Source organism: Leuciscus leuciscus (assembly GCF_965113295.1).
Source record: "Leuciscus leuciscus genome assembly, chromosome: 10".
NCBI classification, from domain to species: domain Eukaryota; kingdom Metazoa; phylum Chordata; class Actinopteri; order Cypriniformes; family Leuciscidae; genus Leuciscus; species Leuciscus leuciscus.
The window spans coordinates 31,490,187-31,507,692 of NC_138734.1; the positions used below are offsets into that span (position 1 = coordinate 31,490,187).

The 17,506-nt window shown below is 38.2% G+C and overlaps 1 protein-coding gene across 2 annotated transcripts; it reads left to right on the plus strand.

Annotated features, from left to right (window-relative positions):
- Positions 1-2,244: 2,244 nt before the first annotated feature.
- Positions 2,245-4,132, plus strand: LOC309507692 (serine/threonine-protein kinase pim-2-like). Of its 2 annotated transcripts, XM_082182025.1 has the most exons (4): positions 2,245-3,191; positions 3,296-3,475; positions 3,616-3,719; positions 3,997-4,132. In XM_082182025.1, exons 1-3 carry the CDS (start codon positions 2,939-2,941, stop codon positions 3,714-3,716), a joined length of 534 nt encoding a protein of 177 aa, XP_082038151.1. In that variant the 5' UTR covers positions 2,245-2,938; the 3' UTR covers positions 3,717-3,719; positions 3,997-4,132. The 2 variants fall into 2 exon arrangements, with proteins under 2 accessions (XP_082038151.1, XP_082038150.1); XM_082182024.1 differs by lacking the exon at positions 3,997-4,132 and having other exon boundaries at positions 3,616-3,851.
- Positions 4,133-17,506: the final 13,374 nt, after the last annotated feature.

Below are 17,506 nucleotides of genomic sequence, written 5' to 3' on the forward strand. Positions count from 1 at the left end.
GGACATTTATGCAGGCATTAAGCAGAAGTCAGGTGGATAGCGTGAACAATTCCCATTACTTTAGATCTGTAACTTTACAGATAAGATTTGAATAGTAAAATGTAAGTTATGTCATTGCTTAATTTGACGTCAGAGATGGGTCTAATAGTTGTTTTCATTTGTTTTTTCTTCATTTCAGAAAAAGCTCCAGAACATAGCGAGAGACCTGGTCTTTGCCTCAGGATCTGGAAGGCTACGAAGGGTGTTTTCAGCTGCTGTTCCTGTGGTGCTGTGACTGTTGTGGAGCCTTTCATTCCGTCACCTGCTCCAGATCACTCTGGTGTCAAGCCAAATAATGGTAAATCATTATTTCTCCAACATTATTTTAAACAGTATTATCTTGTTTTCCACTCAAAATAAGGCTTGTTTCTACAGAATATTAAAATGATTTCCCCCATTATAATATTATTTTCTCGACCAGAAAAAGCTCCAGAACGTATGAAGAAACCTGGTCGTTTCCATAAGCTCAGGAAGGCTGTTTTCAGCAGGTCTTCCAGTGGTGCTGTGACTGTTGTGGAGCCGTTTATTCCTGAACCATCACCACCTGCTTCAGATCACTCCGGCGTCAAGCCAAATAATGGTAAATCATTATTTCTCCATCATTATTTTAATTAACTGCAGATGTTTTGTTATTGGATCATTCGTGCCGCGAGATGTTTTATAGGGGGCGGTAAAAAAGTCAGGCACCGAAAGTTGCGTTCTTATTCGGTCTCGATACTACCGTTTACGTCGGAACCGGTTCCCTATTGGAACCGGGTTTCGGTACCCAACCCTAATCATTGCTTAATTTGACGTCAGAGATGGGTCTAATAGTTGTTTTCATTTGTTTTTTCTTCATTTCAGAAAAAGCTCCAGAACCTGGTCGTTCTCTCAAGTTCTGGGAGGATACGATGGGTGTTTTCAGCAGCACTTCCAGTAATTCTGTGACTGTTGTGGAGCCTTTTATTCCTCCAGCAGATCTTGTTCCTGAACCATCATCACCACCTGCTGCAGATCACTCCGACGTCAAGCCAAATAGTGGTAAATCATTATTTCTCCATCATTATCATTAACCCTACCAGTCTACTAATACTCTACTAATACTTTAATGAGAGTTAGTAGACATGCAGGTGCAATGTTTCTTATAGACTTATAGAATGTCACCAAAATAAAGTGAAACCAAAGTAACAATTTGATGTGACCACTGACATTGATAATTAATATAATAAAAAAAAGTAATAAAAAAACCAAACAGTTTTTGATGTCTGAAATGTTCCATCCTCAGGAACTGTTTCCATAGATTCCTCTCCGGGCATCACGTCATCCTCAGCTTCCTGGTCCGACAGCCTCGAAGGGTTTCTGTGTCCTCCGCTGCCGGGTCAAGTTCCTGTCGAGCCAACAGAGACATCAACTGGCCGAACTGCTCGGCGTGCCGTGAGGGCTTCTACAGTGAACAAGAGCTCAACAGGTGAGACTGAATTAAGGCTGGGCAGTGCAAAGTCTACAGAGAGAGATTTTGCTATTTCACGCATAACTGAGTCAAGTTTTTAACACGTCCGATCACATTTACTGTTGCTCGACCAGCACTGATTTTTAAAAAATAAAACAATGGATCTAGCAACAGACACTCTACTGACTATAAGTAACTTTTCAACTACTGTACATGTCAACTTATTTTAACCCTTCCAGTCTACTAATACTTTAATGAGAGTTAGTAGACATGCAGGTGCAATGTTTCTTATAGACTTATAGAATGTCACCAAAATAAAGTGAAACCAAAGTAACAATTTGATGTGACCACTGACATTGATAATTAATATAATAAAAAAAGTAATAAAAAAACCAAACAGTTTTTGATGTCCGAAATGTTCCATCCTCAGGAACTGTTTCCATAGATTCCTCTCCGGGCATCACGTCATCCTCAGCTTCCTGGTCCGACAGCCTCGAAGGGTTTCTGTGTCCTCCGCTGCCGGGTCAAGTTCCTGTCGAGCCAACAGAGACATCAACTGGCCGAACTGCTCGGCGTGCCGTGAGGGCTTCTCCAGTGAACAAGAGCTCAACAGGTGAGACTGAAATAAGGCTGGGCAGTGCAAAGTCTACAGAGAGAGATTTTGCTATTTCATGCATAACTGAGTCAAGTTTTTAACACGTCCGATCACATTTACTGTTGCTCGACCAGCACTGATATTTTTTAAGTAAAACAATGGATCTAGCAAGCTAATAATTGTCTCATGTTTTTCTGTTTGTTTTTCAGAGTCCTTTGAGTCTCTCTATAACATGGAAAAGTTAATTGGATCCGGAGGATTTGGCAGAGTGTTCCTGGGAACACGCAAATTTGATGGCAAAAGGGTAAATCTTACTGAATTGTACAAACATTTTGCTCTTGCATGCATCAAAACACATTTAAAACAATTTACAAATGGTTTAATACTTAATACAAGGCCAGATGCTTGAATACTGTTACTGTTATTGAAACTGTTTTTTTTGTTTGTTTTTTGCAGGTTGCCATCAAGCAGATACGCAAGATTGACAACAATCGTTATCTTAATATTGTAAGTTGGCCAAAACCTGAATGTGTATAGAGTTGTTTAAGTGCAGATTACTGTAGTTAATACACCCGTAGGAAGCATTAGGTATAAATGTGATCAACAAATAAGCCTAGAGGCACCAAATAACTTTGAGCTGAAAAGGCTCTTTTGAACGCATCTAAAAAGATCAAAGAATAGTACATTTCAAAATGATGTTTTCTTCAGATTTTTACCCAGCTAACCTTCTGTCTGCTTCTTCTCTCTAGCCTGGGAATCCCGAACCTCTCGTTACAGAAGTGGCACTGCTGTTGCTGATAAAGCGAGAACCCATAAGCCCCTTTGTCATACAACTGCACGAGTGGTTTGAACATCCTAGATCATTCACTCTGGTTATGGAGTATCCGGAGCCCTGCCAGACCTTGCTGGACTCAATGAATCGTCAACCTTTGAGTGACTGTCTCTTACGGGTCATCATGAGACAGGCTGTGCGGGCAGTGCAACACTGCATCCGTTGTGGGGTTTTCCATAGTGACATTCATACGAAAAATTTCCTGTGGAAGAAAGACACGCTAGAACTCAAGCTGATAGACTTTGGCTGCGGTCAGCTAGTTAGTAGTGAAGGCTGCGAGAGCAACAAATACAAGGGTGAGCATTTTGGGAGTGTGGAAACCTGAAGGTAGTGACTTACTAATTATTTGATGATGCTTGAAAAAAAAAAGCTCAACAATGTGCAAATGTCTTTCTTACAGGAATGATGTCATACCGCCCACCTGAAGTCTTTAAAGAACCTCGATTCCACGCCGTCCCAGCAAATGTCTGGTCTCTAGGAGTGCTTCTGTACGAGTTGTCGAACGAATGTCTTCCTTTTGTTAGTGTAACGGAAGTCACACGAGCCAAAGTTACATTTGTAAACCCCGACTTATCCAAACGTGAGTGAATAATGATGATAACATTGAAATCCGAATTTTCATATATAGCTCAACGTATAGCGAAAGCCATCGCTGTTTTCAAAAATGCCAGGTCACATGGTCATGACTAACCAGCTCTCTCCTTATTAAAATGTGTACAGACTGCAGGGATCTGATTAGACAGTGTCTAGCGAGGGATCCAACTAAACGCCCCAGCTTAGAGCAGATGTTACAACATCAATGGACTGATGAGGCAGTATAACAGGTAAAGTAGGATTATTATCTTTTGTCTTAAATTCTGGATTATTTGTAGTGAGATTTTCAAATTTGTGTTCATTGTAATGTTCTTGTTATAGTCAAATCACCTATATAGCTATATCATTTATATAGCGCTTGATACTATACAGATTGTTTTAAAGCTGCATCCCTGAAGTAAACAGGAAAATAACAGAATCAGTAAACCAAACAGAATTCAATTCTGCTCTAGCTCTAAAAAAAACATTCATGAGTTGACTTGTTCATATTCTCTTTGTTTTGGATAGGAAATAACATACTTGCTGAGAGCTCTGAGCTCGAGACTTGACCCGAAGCCTGAAGACCAACACCAACCTGACAGAAACTCAGAGCCTTTTATTCCTCCAGCAGATCCTGTTCCTGAACCATCATCACCACCTGCTCCAGATCCGTCCAGCGTCAAGCCAAATAGTGGTAAATCATTATTTCTCCATCATTATCATTAACCCTACCAGTCTACTAATACTCTACTAATACTTTAATGAGAGTTAGTAGACATGCAGGTGCAATGTTTCTTATAGACTTATAGAATGTCACCAAAATAAAGTGAAACCAAAGTAACAATTTGATGTGACCACTGACATTGATAATTCATATAATAAAAAAAGTAATAAAAAAACCAAACAGTTTTTGATGTCTGAAATGTTCCATCCTCAGGAACTGTTTCCATTGATTCCTCTCCGGGCATCACGTCATCCTCAGCTTCCTGGTCCGACAGCCTCGAAGGGTTTCTGTGTCCTCCGCTGCCGGGTCAAGTTCCTGTCGAGCCAACAGAGACATCAACTGGCCGAACTGTTCAGGGTGCCGTGGAGGCTTCTCCAGTGAACAAGAGCTCAACAGGTGAGACTGAAATAAGGCTGGGCAGTGCAAAGTCTACAGAGAGAGATTTTGCTATTTCATGCATAACTGAGTCAAGTTTTTAACACGTCCGATCACATTTACTGTTGCTCGACCAGCACTGATATTTTTTAAATAAAACAATGGATCTAGCAAGCTAATAATTGTCTCATGTTTTTCTGTTTGTTTTTCAGAGTCCTTTGAGTCTCTCTATAACATGGAAAAGTTAATTGGATCCGGAGGATTTGGCAGAGTGTTCCTGGGAACACGCAAATTTGATGGCAAAAGGGTAAATCTTACTGAATTGTACAAACATTTTGCTCTTGCATGCATCAAAACACATTTAAAACAATTTACAAATGGTTTAATACTTAATACAAGGCCAGATGCTTGAATACTGTTACTGTTATTGAAACTGTTTTTTTTGTTTGTTTTTTGCAGGTTGCCATCAAGCAGATACGCAAGATTAACAACAATCGTTATCTTAATATTGTAAGTTGGCCAAAACCTGAATGTGTATAGAGTTGTTTAAGTGCAGATTACTGTAGTTAATACACCCGTAGGAAGCATTAGGTATAAATGTGATCAACAAATAAGCCTAGAGGCACCAAATAACTTTGAGCTGAAAAGGCTCTTTTGAACGCATCTAAAAAGATCAAAGAATAGTACATTTCAAAATGATGTTTTCTTCAGATTTTTACCCAGCTAACCTTCTGTCTGCTTCTTCTCTCTAGCCTGGGAATCCCGAACCTCTCGTTACAGAAGTGGCACTGCTGTTGCTGATAAAGCGAGAACCCATAAGCCCTTTTGTCATACAACTGCACGAGTGGTTTGAACATCCTAGATCATTCACTCTGGTTATGGAGTATCCGGAGCCCTGCCAGACCTTGCTGGACTCAATGAATCGTCAACCTTTGAGTGACTGTCTCTTACGGGTCATCATGAGACAGGCTGTGCGGGCAGTGCAACACTGCATCCGTTGTGGGGTTTTCCATAGTGACATTCATACGAAAAATTTCCTGTGGAAGAAAGACACGCTAGAACTCAAGCTGATAGACTTTGGCTGCGGTCAGCTAGTTAGTAGTGAAGGCTGCGAGAGCAACAAATACAAGGGTGAGCATTTTGGGAGTGTGGAAACCTGAAGGTAGTGACTTACTAATTATTTGATGCTTGAAAAAAAAAAGCTCAACAATGTGCAAATGTCTTTCTTACAGGAATGAATGGATACCGCCCACCTGAAGTCTTTACAGAACCTCGATTCCACGCCGTCCCAGCAAATGTCTGGTCTCTAGGAGTGCTGCTGTACGAGTTGTCGAACGAATGTCTTCCTTTTGTTAGTGTAACGGAAGTCAATCGAGCCAAAGTTACATTTGTAAACCCCGGCTTATCCAAACGTGAGTGAATAATGATGATAACATTGAAATCAGAATTTTCATATATAGCTCAACGTATAGCGAAAGCCATCGCTGTTTTCAAAAATGCCAGGTCACATGGTCATGACTAACCAGCTCTCTCCTTATTAAAATGTGTACAGACTGCAGGGATCTGATTAGACAGTGTCTAGCGATGGATCCAACTAAACGCCCCAGCTTAGAGCAGATGTTACAACATCAATGGATTGATTGTGATCTAGATTGGAGAAGTTTAGGAGACTCATTCAGATGAGGCAGTATAACAGGTAAAGTAGGATTATTATCTTTTGTCTTAAATTCTGGATTATTTGTAGTGAGATTTTCAAATTTGTGTTCATTGTAATGTTCTTGTTATAGTCAAATCACCTATATAGCTATATCATTTATATAGCGCTTGATACTATACAGATTGTTTTAAAGCTGCATCCCTGAAGTAAACAGGAAAATAACAGAATCAGTAAACCAAACAGAATTCAATTCTGTTCTAGCTCTAAAAAAACATTCATGAGTTGACTTGTTCATATTCTCTTTGTTTTGGATAGGAAATAACATACTTGCTGAGAGCTCTGAGCTCGAGACTTGACCCGAAGCCTGAAGTCCAACACCAACCTGACAGAAACTCAGAGCCTTTTATTCCTCCAGCAGATCCTGTTCCTGAACCATCATCACCACCTGCTCCAGATCCGTCCGGCGTCAAGCCAAATAATGGTAAATCATTATTTCTCCATCATTATTTTAAACCACATAAGTTCACATCACCAGACTTCATCTTTGGAGTCATTTCATAGTGTCATTCTACGGTTTGCCCCCAAAAATGTGGCGTTCCCATTTCTTGGAATGTTGTGCAGGTCATTTAACTGCTGTTAAAATAACTTTACATCACTATAGGCTATTTTCCTGAATTGTGTCTGTGCACTTGCAGTGTCACGGTTCATAGATCCAATAGGCTTGTTCGACTTCATGCAGCTCTGCGCAGACCGATCGGCGGCTGACTTGAAGCAGTGCATGCCGGTTAGAAATTTTGTCCGACTTGATACAGCGCCGACGCCACGTGACTGTGACGTATGCCATCAAAGTACCGCGAGAGCGATTCGAGAGTAGCCGGAGAACTCAGCCAGCGCAGCTTCTCAAGAGCGGCTGCACTGGGCTGCAGGAGGGCTGATGACGACACAGCTGTCCCACGATTGGCCGGATTCACTGCATGACAACGATCACCTGTGTTTCGTGTTTTTTCGAACACCTTTAGTTCCTCTAAAGCTCTCAAATCAGTTTATTATAACAGTGAACACTCTTTTCATGTCGTTGTCATGTTATATTGTGTCATGTTTATCAAATTAAAACTGCTTAAAAAACGTAGACTCCACTTCACTGATAGCAGCTTAAATGTTGAACTTTATTCTTGTTCAAACAGACGCTGTATGAAGCAGTACATAAAGTATTGAATGAAAATGTCTCTGAAACATCTGTGTATTATTTGGCAAATATTGCATTTATTTCACTTCAGCTGTGGTAAAGTATGCAAACACCACGTGAGCAGTCACTACGGGAACCAGAAAGTGTCCGACTTCACGTCTCCGTTTGCAGCTCCTCCCCGCCTGCACGCGGCTACTCTCGCCGATCGGTTACATCCAGCCGCAGCCGATGTCGAACACACCTATTGTCTCTCTCTAGTCTCGTGCCTTGTTGTTTACATGTGTGGGTGTGTCCGGATCGTTACGGTTGATCAGTATCCAGCTGCAATCACTCATCATCACCAGCTGCCACTCATCTCATCTCCTATAAATGCTCACCTCTTTCTCATCTCCTTTCTCAGATCATTGTATGAAGTCTCTGTGTTGTCTGATCCTGTTCCCGTGCCTCGTGTCCCGTCTTGAGTTCCTGTGTTCCGGTTTCGCGTCTTGTTGGATTACGTTTCATGTCTGGATCAAGTCATCACTCATCAGAGCACGCTGCACTTCATCCATCACTCCGTGTCTGACCATCAAAGTCCCTGCGCCACCGCCTGCATCACCCGGATTAATTCATCATCATCAACACTATTGACTATTAATAAAGAGCTTTTACTTGCATATTGTGTCCTCGTTTCTGACGTAACATGCAGACTATACCTGGCTGCGTTTCATTACAATGAAAATGCTGGTCTTGCACAAGCAACATCATCAATATTGATGAACTTTCAGACACTGTTTCGTCCTATGTTACCTTTTGTGTGGATACTGTTATCCCAGTCAAAACCATTATCACTTTCCCCAACAATAAACCATGGGTTACCAAAGATCTAAAAACAGTGATTAATAAGAAAAAAAAGATCTTCTTTACTGGTGACTCATTGGAGAGAAAGTCTGTATCCAGAGAGGTTAGGGCTGAAATAGTAAAAGCCAAAAGTAAGTATAGGGAAAAAATAGAAAAACAATATGTAAATAGCGACCTTAGGTCAGCATGGCGTGGGATTAATCAGTGTGGTAATGAACCCAAGCAGCAGATCAGCCTTAACAGTGTTCAGGATGACTGTTTGCCTGATGCTTTTAATACTTTTTTTTTACTATTTGAAACGTCTGATTTCATGCATGATGTCTCCAGGTTGAAAAACTCCTTGACACCATGTAGGCAAGGCAAGGCAAGTTTATTTATATAGCACATTACATACACAATGGCAATTCAAAGTGCTTTACATAGAAGAGATTAAAATAATAAAAAGAAATAAGAATAATTAAAACAGTTTAGAAAAATAAAATACAGTACTTTTAAAAATAAAAAAAGAATATTATTATAGATCTTTCCTTCAAAGGATTCCCTTAAGACTTAAATCTTTCCTTCTTTTAACCTTCAATCTTCTTACGACTTCCATCTATCAACTTTCCTTTAACTTTCTTTTCTCCCTCATTTACTCACACGTTCTTTTCACTTTCTTTAGCACTACGTTCACATTCTTTCTCAGACGAAAACTTTAATATCGTCATTTAAATACTGTTCTACTTTCAAACCCACATTGATACACGTCACTTTCACTTCCATAATTATTTCTCATTTGACAGAAAATAGGTGTGTAAAAATGGTCTAGTTTACTGTTAGATGACCCCATGTTTGGCTGAATCCCCTTTCTGGATTTAACTCTCTTGACACGTGTCTTACTAGTCCGTCAAACGTCTTCAACAGACCCGATTTTTTCACCCAAAATCGGCCAGGTTTTAGCAAATATGCTCTGTGATTATCTGTGATTATGGTTTTACTCAGAATCTTCTCATGAGCACTTTCTAGCGCTTGATTACTGTTAGATGACCCCATGTAGTGATATTAAAATATCTCAAGAACAAGTTGAGGTTCTATTTAAGAAAACAAAAAAGAGGAAAGCCTCAGGCCCGGACCTTATCTATGGTCACACATTACACCACTGTGCTGGACAACTCAGTGGTGTTTTTTCCCATCTTTTTCAAATGTGTGTTGATAACTGCAAGCTCCCAACTATTTGGAAATCTTCCATTGTTATTCCTATCCCCAAAATCAATAGAGCTAGGGAATTACAAGATTTCAGACCTGTGGCGCTTACTTCCCTTGTAGTAAAAAACCTTGAGAAAATCCTAAAAGAAGAGGTTCTCATCTTGGTCGAGGGCAAACTTGATTCTCTTCAATTTGCCTATCAGAGGAATAAAGGTGTGGATGATGCTAAGCTTTTTATCTTGGACACACTTTATAAGCATTTGGAGAAACCCAAATCTCATGCCAGGCTTTTATTTGCTGACTTTTCATCAGCTTTTAACAAAATGCAGCCTCTCATTTTGATTGAGAGGCTTGCTTCTTATTTTAATCTGCCCGATCAGCTTTTAGCCTTGTTCTTAAATTTTCTGACTGATAGGACACAGAGGGTTTTAGTAAATGGGGTTACTTTAAAAACCCAAGTCTCCAACACAGGTTCCCCACAAGGCTGTGTACTTTCCCCGCTACTGTTCATTTTATACACGGATAGTTGTAGGTCTCTTAAAGAGGATAGTTTTCTTGTTAAATTTTCTGATGATACTGCTCTGCTGTCACTCCTCCATGGCACAGAGTCAGATCACGGACGTGCACTTCCTGATTTCGTTAAGTGGTGTGATGACAGCCTTCTTGAAACTAAGGAACTCATTATCGATTTTAGAAAAAAAGGGACAAATACTTCAGTATGCAGGATCCATGGCGAGGATGTGGAGATGGTAAATTATTATAAATATCTGGGTACGGTTTTTGATTCAACTGAAGTTTGAAAGGAACTCTGAATCAGTGGTCAAACGGGCCCAGCAGAGAGTACATTTATTGCGCAGGATAAATTCCTTTGGGGTTTCTAAATCTATACTGTGCACTGTGTATTTGTCTTATATTGAGAGCCTTCTTACTTTTTCTTTCATTTGTTGGTTTGGTAATATTTCAGTGAAGGACCGAAACTGTTTAAATAATATTGTGAAAGTCTGTTCCAAAATGATTGGAATCCAAATGTGCGACTTAAATTCTCTTTGGGAGAAACGTGTTCTTCAAAAAGTAAAAAGTCTGATGAACCAACATCATATTCTGGGAGATGAATTTGTTCTTATGCCATCAGGTCGGCGTTACTTGCAGCCCCCTAGAAAGACAAACCGTTATGGAAGATCATTTATTCCTTCAGCAATTATGCTGTTAAATATTGAGCTGAGGAAATAATTATGGACTGATCTGTTCTTGGCACTATGCACTTTAGGAGCTTTTTTCTGCTTTTGATGTCTTTTTATTTATAAACTGTCTTTGGACCTGGACCCTATCATGTTACCCTTGTTATATACTACATGCTATGGCTGTGTGAATGGTTGTATGTTTAGATGGTGTAGAAACTGAATTGCCCTTTGGGGATTAATAAAGCTATCTGTATCTGTATCTGTATCTGTATCAACAGGACATCCACTATTCAAAGTGAACTTTCCAAAGGCCAGGAAAGGACAATGCACGATCAAACAAGTGAAGACACCACCAACATTCAGTAAGTTACTTTAATTTTTTTTTTTATATAAAATGAAATATAAATTAACAGTGTTATTGCAAGTTTTCCTGAAAGTTAGGGTAAAATACTTTAATATCTACAAATACATTTTGTTTTATTGCACAGAGTACCTATGACCTACAGGACCTAATATTTGAGCATGTTTTTGTGGACCCTGCTCCATACATGGATGAGGTACTTAAGATACCCATACCATCAGACCTTTGTGCGGAGTATGAGCGGCCAGACAAGGAGGAGGTCATCTCCACCATGGTGTCCAGATTCAATCATCAGCTGGTAGGAAACCAACATATCTGCCCTGATCATCTGGAAACTCACGGCGAACCCTCTTCACCACACAGGCTGGAATCACGACACGTACCCGACGGCCAAGGAAACCCCAGCACCAGCTCACAAAGGAGCGATATGCCAGAAACCTGTAACGACTAAAACACAGGCACATGTACAATGTACAGATAGTACTTTATTTTTCAGCAATGTTTTTTTGTTTTTTATAGCACAGCCTATGCTTCATTTTGTGCTTTCTTATAATTCTATGAAGACTCCTGAAGTTATTTCTTACTGTTTTATATAAAATGTCAAATATTCACTAGTTTGTTTACAGTATGTATTGGTTTTGTAGAATCTGCTATGTTTATTTAATTACAAGAATATTTATACAAATTGTGAAATAATTTTCTTGCATTTGACTTTGTTTAAATTCCCGAAGAAATAGGTGATAAAGTGTTGTATTAACTCAATATTCCAGGTTTTTAAACTATGGAAACTTTTAGCTAATGCCTTTTTTGTTGTATTGATGTATTTTAGTTTTGCAAAATCATCTGCTGAAGTCTATTGCAGATATAGATATTCATACATGCGTCTAAGGTTGCAGACGCACAGAGCACTTGCTCTCTAAAGTTCAGGGACAGGCTTTGACCGTTCCAATATGGCGGACGGCTTACGGCCCAAAGAAAGCAGCCGCTAATGAGTCCTCTATGTCTTTATGTCTATGCATGCAACTCCAGGAAACCATGCAGTGGGTCACCATGGCTACCATAGCTGCTAGCTGTTCTTTTGAGGTTTTAATGGCAGTTGACAAACAACGAATTTCGCAAAAACTATAAAACTCAGTCTTACGCAAACCTGAAAAATAAACATTTTAAAATGCTCTCTGTAATACTTGATTCTGGTTAATGAAACATTTGTACTTTTCCCCTTAAACATGACCCCAGTCAACCATTTCCTTCCTGCTATAGTTTCCAGTTTGACGTGTCTCACATCACATCCTCTTTCTTTTCACACATAAAAACATTAACATTAGCTGCCAGTAGGCAGGCAAGAGGAATTCTGGGAGATGGCTGAGATCTTATTCTTTTTAACACTTCCAATAAGTGAATCGAAGCAAAAAGAAGAATCATCTATTTTCCCCTCTATATTTCCTCTTTGTGTGATTTCATGCCATCCCTCATCACTATTTAATGCTGATCTTTTGGTGATAATTCCACTTGTTATAAATGATAATATTGTTAATTACAAGACAAATGTATATGTTACAACAAAAATAAGAGTTAGACTAAAAGAGGCTTGTGGCCTGGCCATCATAGTATAAGAAAATAAAAGTTTGTTTATGATTAGCATGAAATTAAAACTATAAGAAGCATGATTACAGGTAGCATCTCATTATTATATTAAGTTCTTAGCAAATTCTTACCGCTGAGCTGTGATTTATAATATTGGTTCAATTTGAACTGGTAAATGCTACGGTGTATCTTCAATAGAAGGGTTAAAAAAGCCATTGGAACAAACACGTTTAACCAGATCTTGTTTTTCAAAATGCTCTGACACTCCTTCCTCCTTAACAGTGACAATTGGGAAACAACCAAGTCCAGACTGGGAATTCATTAAGCCACTGTCTTTGTTTTTAAGCATCATATTGAAGAGTGTTTAATGTCATATGTCACCACATACAATCTTATCCTTTGAGAAAACAACACGGTCCAAGGAGGAAGAGGAGGAACAAGCCAACACCTCAGTGAACTGACCAAACTATGTTCTTTATTAGAAAGACTGAGCAGTCCTCCAAAAGCTCTACAACTTGTTAGGATGTTACATGCCAAATATACAGTCTTACATAAAAGTGCAATGTCACAATGGCTAAGCAGTATTTTTATTATTTGACCATTCTTACAACTTAATAAACAGAACAACGTTAGTAATAATTTAATCCCTAGCAACTCGGTATACTGGATCTGAAATAAGAATGCCACGGCACAGAGGACGTTTGTATGAAGTTCCTCTAAAACAGTTTTTAAAGGCACTTTCACAAGTACATAGTACAGAGATGTACGTGGACACACTGATAAAACAGCAATGAAATACATACAGAGATTTTGCTACTGTGTGTAGTTTTGCAGGGAGAACATTTCTCAAGGCTTAGCTGAGAGACATAAGATCTCAAATATCAACGTAATGTACACTCTTAAAAAATAAAATAAAATAAAAACACCACTTTGTAATCGTTTTTAATATCACTCAATATAAATTGGTAATCAAAAGGCTTTAGTATGTTCCTTTTACATGTTTAAAAACAGGCATTGCTTATATTGTCTTAAAGTTTCTCCCCTTGGTTCAGCGATGGACAATTTCATAACATCATCCAAACATATTTCATAGCATATTCTACCTAAATAGGAGTAAACTGTTGTATATTTATCAGTGAATACAGTACAAGTAACACTAAACTATTGCCAAACTGTCATAATAATGTGAATGTTGATGCACAGATAACATAAGATTGATATAGGCTACTGTATACAAAATCCCAGATTTTTTATTTTGGAGTGCAAATACACTGGAGTGACTGATGCTATACATATTTATTTGTCTTTGGGTATGTCATGTGACTGACTTCATTTGGGTGTGGTGCTGTATGTGACATTATTACAAAGGGTTAATGGGCCACTAGCACACATAAGAAACAGCACTATCTCACGAAAGTACTGCCGTAACAGTCTCTGAGTCCATGGCTATTGGCATCATTCCCTTGTTTGGTGAAACAACAAGAATTATTGCCTTAAAAGTTTCTAGAAAAGCACTTGCATATGACAACTAAAAGGATTATCGTTCATGCTTATAGGGTAGAACCGAGCCGAGGGCTTTAGACAGCTAAGCAGACAAAGAAATGATTCTCGTAGCCTATCCGCATCAAACTCTAAGCAGCACTTGAAGAACTTTACTTTTTTGGCAGCTAGACTTTACTATTCACAGATTACATCTAATTAAGCAGAGAGATACTAAAAAAATAATGTTTATAGTGAGCAGTTGTTCCAAATTGGCCTGGGAGAAAGTAACGTATAAAAGACCCACAAAATAAAAATAAAAAGGTTTAGTGGATGTACATTTATATACACAATATATATTTCTTTCATTCTAAATAAGAAACTGAGTGAAGTAGGCCTACTTAAAAAAAAACTAAAAAAAAACAAGTAAGCGGATGTGGTTTACGCAAACTCCCTGGGCATATATTCAAATATTACTATCAAAAATATAATATTCAAAGCAAAGCCTTGCTAATTCAACTTAGAATCATTCAACATCAACAGCCAATCAGGGCGGGCAAAAGATGTGACATCACATGCCCTTATATGGCAGTGCGTTTCCAACCTCAACATTCCACACATCATCACTTCAAAGAGTCGTGACCAGAAAACACTCTTGAGATGTAAAGACACATTTCCCACAATCCTTATGCTGTAAACAGAGAAACCAAAGACCCTGCTTAGTTTCTGTATAATTCACATTTAACAGTTTTTCTAGTGGATGTAAACAGCTGATATTTAAAAAGTCACCCTAAGAATATAGGAAGCTGTAGTGATTTGTTGCTTTCTTTAATATCATTGAATCTATTCACACAGAGTATTGCGGAAACAAATAAGGTGTCGGACAAGCATGCAAACAGTTTTTGGATACACATAAATAGCTTTCTGTTAGTCGCAGGTGTCTTTCGAATATATTTAAGAATGTCCGTTTGAATTCACTAAACAGGTCATGAGAGAAAATGTAACTCTGAAATAGTAAACACCTGTTTAAGTAACTCTTCTGAACCATGCTTAGTAACCGACGTTATTCTAGTTTATTAATAAACCCTAAAATAGTGTTGGAATTCTATACACACACTGTTTTAAACTAACACCTCATTAATGCTGACCATTTCTAGTATCTTTAGTTATCCTACTTATATTTGCTTTAGTCCACTCTCTAAAGCGAATGAAATGTTGCGAAATGTTCAATGGCATTGAAATCCATCCACTAAAAACCTGGCTCTGACTGCAATGGTCCTAATTTTACATTGTTTCCTCACTGTCGCTCTGAATGCACACAGTTCATCACATGGTGCAGGATTTGTCCAGTGGATCCTGTGGAGGGGGCGCCGGATGCTGCGCCGCTCCCGTCTTGGGTATCGCCACCATGGGTTTGGGCCGCAGGGCAGGGGGCTTGAGCTGCACCCCCATGCGCGGGGCCACGGCGGGTTTGAAGGTGCTCATGGTATCGCTAGAGGAGCTGGTGCTGCGGCGCATGGGCGGCTCCGTCGGGACGGGCCGGAGCAGGAGCCCGTGCAGTTGGCTGAGGGACTCGGTGGAGCTGGCCGGTGTGGGAGCGTAAAATATGCCTTATTGATGAAACACAAGCAGAATGAGTGTGTGAACTGTTTGTAAAGCCATTTTTACTTTACTTAAATTAAATTATAACTTCTGGTATTTCTGTAGCTTCAACAAGGGGGTCATTATGGAGCCTCAGAAAACTTCCAAGGGTTTCAAATGAGACAAAACAAGTTTTAAAATAATCAACAACAACAACAACAAAAAATTTTAAACAATTTTTCCTCTTCCCCTGATTACTATACCTAAAATAAAATAAAAAATATATTTTTTTGAATTAGAAAAACATTCAAAGAAAATATAAACTGAATACGAAAATATTTTTTTCTAATTGATCCCTAAAATATTTTATTGGGTAGAAAATGCTCTTTGTGCGCAAAAATATTTGTAAAAGTTTTTATTCAGTAATAATCACAAATGACAGGAAATTAACTTTCCTGTCATTTGTGATTATTAGCCTACTGAATAAAAACTTTTAATAGGAAATTCACTAGGGTCTCAGCAAACCTATTTAAAATAATAATAAAATATAAAGACATGGACATTTCTATAATTCATATAAATATCCAAATCATTTTACTGGGTAGAAATTTATCTTTGAGAGCAAAAATATTTGTAAAAATCATGTAAATTAATTTGTCAAAAAGAGTGAGAAGCCTAAAGAATTTTAAAGAAAAGCATTTTCTGGGCCAGCAAGTTTCAATCACTTAGAAGCCTATGGAGAAGTGATCCAGCTCTCAGATTTAATCAAAAATATCTTAATTTGTGTTCCGAAGACGGGGTTGGAACAACACGAGGGTGAGTAATTACTGACAGAATTTTCATTTTTGGGTGAACTAACCCTTTAAGAGTTTTTCTTTATTTCTTCTGTAATTGTGATTGTTAAAAGTTCATGTCGTTATCGTTTTGTTCCTTTAATGTTAGGGGTATTCAAGATTTAACTAAACGAAAGGCTGTTTTTTTGTATTGCAAGAGATTTAATGTAGATTTTAATTTTTTTACAAGAGACTCATGCTTGTTCTTCAGATGTGAATTTTTGGAAGTTTCAATGGGGCAGCGAAATTTGGCATTCTTTTGGAAGTAATCACTCAGCAGGAGTTGCAATTTTAAAGGGTTCATTTAAAGGTAAAATTGTTTATAGCAAAGTTCACATTGGGTAGGTGGATAATTCTAACAATATCCATTGATGGGAAATTTTTTTTGTTAGGTAGGCCTACTGTATATGCTTCAAATATTACAAAATATAATGTTGATTTGTTCTCTGATATTGAAAATGAGATTAAGAAAGAAAAAGATTCCATGATATTGAAATAATTCTAGGTGGGGACTTTAATATTGTCCCAGATGTTAAGATGGATAGAATTCCTATTCCAATTGGACCATCTACAGGTGATTCAGAGCTATCTGTATTTTGTGAAAATGTAGGGGTAATTGATATATGGAGATATAAACACCCACATTTGAAAGAGTACACATGGGGTAATAGGGATAAATCTTAACAGTCAAGAATCGATCTTTGGTTCATTTCTAATTCATTTGAACAAATTACAAACAGAGTATCAATTGAACCGTCGATATTGTCTGATCACAAAATGATTTATCTTTGCATCAAAGGGAATAATGAAACTTCATATAAAGGCTCTTAGACTTATTGGAAACTTAATAATAGATTATTGGAAATTGATAGTTTTCCACATGAAATTAAGAAGATAATACAAACATATTGAAATCAAGCTTAGCGAACAAATTTATACTGTAAAAATTGGGAGCTTATGAAGTTTCAAATTAGGCTTAGTGCAATTGATAAAGGCAAAGAAGTTGCAAAGTCTAATAAGTCAAAGGAAGAGGAAATTATTAGAGCTATTTG

Coding starts and splice junctions, on each gene's coding strand:
- LOC309507692 (XM_082182025.1), top strand. CDS start 2,939: ATGGAGTATCCGGAGCCCTGCCAGACCTTGCTGGACTCAATGAATCGT. Junction 3,192..3,295: donor CGAGAGCAACAAATACAAGG/GTGAGCATTTTG, acceptor TCTTTCTTACAG/GAATGATGTCATACCGCCCA. Junction 3,476..3,615: donor AAACCCCGACTTATCCAAAC/GTGAGTGAATAA, acceptor AAATGTGTACAG/ACTGCAGGGATCTGATTAGA.